Source organism: Oryzias melastigma, linkage group LG16, assembly GCF_002922805.2.
Source record: "Oryzias melastigma strain HK-1 linkage group LG16, ASM292280v2, whole genome shotgun sequence".
NCBI lineage: Eukaryota > Metazoa > Chordata > Actinopteri > Beloniformes > Adrianichthyidae > Oryzias > Oryzias melastigma.
This window is the reverse complement of record NC_050527.1, coordinates 18,146,125-18,152,071: the sequence shown is the minus strand read 5'-3', so window position 1 is coordinate 18,152,071 and position 5,947 is coordinate 18,146,125. Positions and strand designations below refer to the sequence as shown.

Genomic DNA, 5,947 nt, shown 5'->3' with positions numbered 1-5,947 from the left:
ACAGGCATATCAAAGGACAGCTGGGGTCCTAAGGAGTTAAATCACGGCGCTAGCATGTAGCAGTTAGCAGCTGCTGTGTAGCCGTCTGTCAGCAGCATGAAGAGCTTCACATTAAAAAGAAACAAAACTGTTTCTGTTGGAATACCTTTAGAGGTTGTTTGAGTTTTGACAACAGACATTTACTGTTTTTAAGTTATTGATCCCGGATGTCTGAATCTGATCTACTAGCTTAACTGAATTGTTTATGTTAGCGTCCTGTTTAAACTGCTGCCGTTTTATGGCGATAACGTTTTGTGATCCGTTGATGACATGCAGATTCTAGTGGAGTATTCGTCTGGAATAATAAGCCTGAAATACGATGAGCATAAAGGAAATATCCGATATTGATCGGGGAAAACGTCTGATTTCGATCGGATCGGGACATCCTTATCGACGCCGACATCACGCAGATATCTGTATCGGACCGTTATCCATAATAATATCAGTGCACACATTGGTACCGGTGCCAGTCAACCGTGTTTGAAAGGACCGCTGACCCCTGTGACCCCTCAGACGACCTTGAACCCATGGTTCTCTGAACCTCCGCTGACCCCAGTGACCCCTCAGACGACTTTGGACCTGTGGTTCTCTGAACCTCCGCTGACCCCTGTGACCCCTCAGACGACTTTGGACCTGTGGTTCTCTGAACCTCCGCTGACCCCAGTGACCCCTCAGACGACTTTGGACCCGTGGTTCTCCTTACCTTGCTCTGCAAGAACTTGAAGCACTGCTGGTTCAGAACCTCCACAAACTCGGACTCAAAGTCCTGGTCGCTGTACCAGGCCCCGCCGGTGACGGACCGGTCCGGCTGCACGTTGTACAGCATGTAGACCTTCTTCTTGGACGCCTGGCGAGCAGACGGGCAGAGATCAGGACCGCTGCTGGACGGGAGGTCTGGACCGACCCGGTTCTGGACTCACGGCTACAGATTTGACGGCTTTGATGAGCTTCTTGCTCTCCAGGTTCTTCAGGATCTTGTTGATCTCGGTCAGAGGGAGGTTGCTCTTGAAGCGGATGTCTCTGCTCCAGATTCCTGCAACAGAACATCTGTGAGGTTCTGACCCGGTCCACCTTCTGGAGGGAAGAAGACGGAGCTCACCTTTGTTTCCTGCATCTTCGATGATCTGATAAACCAGCTTCTCCTGGTTGTCCGAGCCCTTCATCTTACTGAAACAGAGGATTCAGGTTCACGGCGGACAGAACCAGAACCAGAACCTGCAGAGAACGCTGCTCACCTCGCTGTCTGAGAGTCTTTCAGTCTGTACAGAAGGCCAGAACTGTTCCTGAGCAGGTCCAGCTGCCCCTGGAACAAACACCAGGTTAGGTTAGAACCCCTCGGCGGTGATGGACCGGGTCATCAGAACCGGACTAACCAGGGACAGCAACTTGTTGATGGCCAGGGCCCTCTGCTGCGGCTCCAGGTGAGGCATGTCATTCTGGATCACCTGGTCTGTGATTCCCTGAGGGAACTGCTGACACAGCTCTCTGATCCTGGAGACACAAGATGGATCAGAACCAGAACATCGTCTGGACACCTAAGGTCCGGCTGCTCTAAAGACCACACATCCCATAATAATTCCAGCGGCAGCTCGTGTCTGCAGAACAAAGAACGTCTGCAGAAGGAGGTTCTGGACCTGCCCGTCTGTTCAGAACAGCTTCACTTTGGATCTTCAGAACTCGTCCCAACCAGAACCGTCTGAACTTTAGAAGAACGAGTCAAAAGATTGGACCTTCGGTTTCGGTCAGCAGCACCTGTTTTCTACGACCTGGTTTCACCTCCCAGACGATGTTCAGAGATCGGGTCCAATTGTTCTGAGGAGTTCTACGACCCTGATCTAAAGCCTTCAGACCAGGATTCTGACCTGGACTCGGTTCTAAAGCTTTTGGACCCGGACTGGGATCAGGACCCAGATCTAAACCGTTCAGACCAGGACTGCGGTCTGCTCTCGGTTCTAAATCCACCTCAGAGCATTTCTGCTCCACGGACACATTCTCCGAGCCGAACCTCCCGGTCCAGACACGCTGGTTCCGGTCTCACCGATAGGCACCTGCGGAGGTTCCGTTCAGAGACCGGTTGAGTCCAGGCTAACAACACCGGAACCTTTTGTGTATGACAGACACGTGCGCGTGAAAGGAGCCGTGTTGGAGAAGAGCTGCACGCGCTCCGGTCACGCGGCGAAAAGATGAGGTCCGAACCTGTTCTCCACCTCCGCCGGTTCCGGCAGGTTCGCCTCTTTCTTCACTCGAACCTCCGCCATCCGGGACCTCTGCTGCTGCCGGGACGCCGCTTCTTCTTCTGAGGGTCCCCGTGACCGGGACGACACCGCCACCCAGCGGCGGGACGTGAGAGGCTCGGTGTGACGTCACAGGGTCACGTGACGTCCGTTCACGCTGCCTGAAAATTTTGGTGGAAGCACAGGTTTGTTTGTTTGTTTGTTTGTTTGTTTTTAGTTGAACTAAGTCTAAAATAAAGCTCAGTAAACAAAATGTACACAAATGTATCTTCAAGTACAAGAAGAAGAAACAATCTGAACACAAACCTTCATCCTCAACATAGAACAAAGAAAAGGAGAATTCAAACTGAAATAACTTTCAAATGTACGATTGTAATCCAATCACAGATGAAGTTAAAGCTCTGAGGAGTTGGATTGGTTTGGATCATCTGTGATATTTCTCTTTTTCGAAGGAGTCAAACGTGTTTCTGATCCGTTTCTCTGACGTTTCCGAGTCAACATGAATCCGCTCAGTCAAACTGACCCGGCGGAGGGGCGGGCCCTTCATGCTGTCCTGTCTCCGCCCACTGCCGGCGTCAGGGGCGCGAGTGTAAACAAAACAAGCGGCGCCAGCGGGCAGAGCTCGTTGCCATGGTGACGGGCGTTCAAACTCAGCCGCAGCAGGATCGACTGGCGGTCCGCAGGTAAGAAACGCGTCCGGTAGCGGCGGGGTTGGAGCTGCGTTCGCACCTGTCCAGGTGCTTTATTCAGAATATTTATGTCACACAGTACAGAACAAGAACAGGATACTGTGCTTCAGTTTTTCCAAAAAACACCAGGAGGAAACAGAAAAGCAGAAATAAGTCGACATTAAATCGTAAACCTGAAACTGATGAGTTTTAGTTGCTGGATGAAATCGAGTCTAGATTCTGTCTAGTCGAGGTGTTTACACCATAGACTGTATATAAGAATAATTATTTTTACAGTCAACACACCTGCTCCTCACCTGCAATGACAAGTCTATGCAAAAGCACGAGGACCATCCTTGTACGGCAAGCGAAAGAGACCAACAATTACCTGGAAAAGTCAAATCATTGTGTTTCTGCTCTTCCTGGTGATTATTGATCCTTTCGCTTGCCGTACTGAACTGTCATGGTCGCTGTATGATATCACTGACAACGCCTCGCCGTCAGCTCCAGCCAATGAAAACATCCAGACGCCACCATTTGGAGCCAGACAGTGATTGGTCAGAGTCAGTCCCGTTTCTATGGCAACTACTGTCACCAATCAGGAGGGAGCTTGTTGGAAGGTCACACCCGTAGCTCAGTAGAATCTGTCAATCAAATGTTGGAGGCGGGGCCTGAGGCCTGAGGCCTCTGATTGGTCCGTTTATAACTTGAATAAGTTGAGATAAAGAAAAAAGATTATCAAGAACAAACTAAGAATCGGACCCAGAATGTTCATTCTGACCAATAGGATGACTCATAACAGCAGATTCTTTCTACGTAGAAGGCAATGGGGTTTTTCTAATATTGGCCCCGCCCACCGACGCTCAGAACGCCCTCAGACGATTCGTTCCTGCTCTGCTTCCTGTAGACGCGTTGCCATGGCAGCGGGGGTAGTGTCAGCCCCCCTCATCATCCCCATCATCCACCTGAAGACCTCCAGAGGAAAGACCCGGATCGACACCCGCACCCCCGTGTCCATGCAGTCAGGTGAGCTCACACCTGTCCAGGAACCGGCCGACTCTGGGCGTTGCCGTGGTAACACAGGTTTATGTGTGTGCAGACACAGCAGGCGCGCTCATCTTCTTCACTCTGGATGGATCTAAGCCGCTGGACGGACGGGGCGGGTCGGCGGGGAGCAGCAGGAAGTACAGCAAACCCATCCTACTTCCTAGTGGGCGGGTCCACGTCAAAGCCGTAGCTGTCACCAGGTAGGTCTCACCTGCAGGAGGAGTGGACAGTAGCCAACAGGTCATAACTGTGACCTCTGGTTGACCTCCATCGTGACTGGTCTGATGAAGTTCAGCTGTGTCTGCAGCGACAGCCGACAGAGCTCTGTGGTCACCAAGGTCTTCGTGGTGGATCCGGCGGAGGACGGAGACCTGCAGAACCTCCAACAGGTCGTCAGCCGCTCACCTGAAGGCAGACTCCGTTTCCCATAAGCCCCTGGGTTTGACTTTAGTCGACTCGTTACTGCCTTCACCCTTCTGTTGTTTCAGGATCTGCCTGTTGGAACCTGTTCCTCGGAGAAAGCTGCAGGTGATCCACAACCAGCTTCAGGTCTGTTCACAAGGCTTAACCTGTAGTCACCTGTTCTCACCTGTTCTCACCTGTACTCACCTGTTCTCACCTGTACTCACCTGTAGTCACCTGTTCTCACCTGTACTCACCTCTACTCACCTGTAGTCACCTGTACTCACCTGTTCTCACCTGTTCTCACCTGTACTCACCTGTTCTCACCTGTACTCACCTGTACTCACCTGTACTCACCTGTACTCACCTGTAGTCACCTGTTCTCACCTGTACTCACCTGTACTTACCTGTAGTCACCTGTAGTCACCTGTTCTCACCTGTACTCACCTGTAGTCACCTGTACTCACCTGTAGTCACCTGTTCTCACCTGTACTCACCTGTACTTACCTGTAGTCACCTGTACTCACCTGTAGTCACCTGTTCTCACCTATACTCACCTGTAGTCACCTGTTCTCACCTGTACTTACCTGTAGTCACCTGCTCTCACCTGTTCCACTGGTACTTCAGTTCACATCGGTTCAATCAAACATGTTTACTGACAGAATCCTCTGTTTTCCTTTAGTCTCGATGATGATGTCATCCCATCGTTCTCCTCCAGAACTCCGCCTCTTTAACCCCCTCCAGCGATCCAGGCCCCCCCCCAGCTGCCCCCAGTCTGCAGTAAACAAAGTGGGCCCAGAAAGGTCCGGAGCAGAGACAGACCTGCGGTACCCAACACTCAGGACACGCCCACTTCAGCTCAGACATCAACATTCAGGCTGCAGGTGTTCTCACAGGCTCCGCCCCTCTGTCCACTTGCAGGTGTGCTCAGTGTCTGTGGTTCGGTCCGTCAGACCCGATGGCCCGGTTCTGTGCTCACTGTGGAGCTCCATCTCCTGCTCCTCCTGGTCAGACGTTGCCCCCTGCTGAACCTGAACAGGTACTGCACTCACCTGCTCCCTCCATCATCCAGGTGAGCGCTGACGGCGTGTTTCCCGCTACAGTGTGTTTGCTGTGACTCTCCACTTCCTGTGAACGCACACACCTGTTTGGTCTGCGAGGAGCCGGCCCTCTTCAGCCGTGCACGTCAGGTATGTGCTCGCACGTGCACCTCCGTGCGTGCTGCAGTGTCTTAGTGTGCGCTGTTGTGCTGCAGGTGTTGTGCGTCTCCTGTGGGAGGGGGAACCCTCCTGACATCTGCAGATGTTTGACCTGCGAGAGCTTCCTCTCATCCACACCTGCTGCCCAGGTGAGCTCCGACTTCACCACTTTGTGGCACTTTGCTTTTTTATGGACACCTCCTGTGTTTAGGTGAGGGGCGGGGCTTTGGGAGCCAGCTGCAGGATGATTACCTGCTCCAGGTGTAAGTGGGAGAACCGCAGCGATGCAAGATTCTGCAACTTCTGCGGCTCCAAGGTGAGCTCTGCTCCTCCCAGATTTCAGATCTGAGGGTGGAAC

The 5,947-nt window shown here is 52.3% G+C and overlaps 2 protein-coding genes across 12 annotated transcripts in view; one reads left to right on the top strand and one right to left on the bottom strand.

Moving 5' to 3' along the window:
- Positions 1–742: 742 nt before the first annotated feature.
- On the bottom strand, positions 743–2,368 carry polr3f (polymerase (RNA) III (DNA directed) polypeptide F; the record flags this gene model as incomplete). The annotated part of the gene is given in 6 exon segments (XM_024267487.2): positions 743–886; positions 960–1,072; positions 1,139–1,206; positions 1,275–1,342; positions 1,413–1,530; positions 2,236–2,368. Coding segments are annotated over 6 exon segments (573 nt in total), but the record flags the coding sequence as incomplete, so codon positions are not given.
- The window catches only part of dzank1 (double zinc ribbon and ankyrin repeat domains 1), an 8,505-nt gene continuing 4,913 nt past the window's right edge, over positions 2,356–5,947 (top strand). For 4 of the 11 annotated variants that reach the window (XM_036215881.1, XM_024267483.2, XM_024267482.2 and 1 more), the window contains exons 1-9: positions 3,610–3,967; positions 4,041–4,188; positions 4,296–4,377; positions 4,468–4,537; positions 5,073–5,217; positions 5,312–5,429; positions 5,494–5,580; positions 5,646–5,738; positions 5,801–5,905. In XM_036215881.1, coding sequence (XP_036071774.1) covers positions 3,709–3,967; positions 4,041–4,188; positions 4,296–4,377; positions 4,468–4,537; positions 5,073–5,217; positions 5,312–5,429; positions 5,494–5,580; positions 5,646–5,738; positions 5,801–5,905 — 1,107 coding nt within the window. In that variant the 5' untranslated portion in view covers positions 3,610–3,708. Of the gene's footprint in view, positions 2,459–2,786; positions 2,957–3,609; positions 3,968–4,040; positions 4,189–4,295; positions 4,378–4,467; positions 4,538–5,072; positions 5,218–5,311; positions 5,430–5,493; positions 5,581–5,645; positions 5,739–5,800; positions 5,906–5,947 lie in introns of those variants that run through there. The other 7 variants (XM_036215883.1, XM_024267480.2, XM_024267475.2 and 4 more) reach the window with 7 other exon arrangements.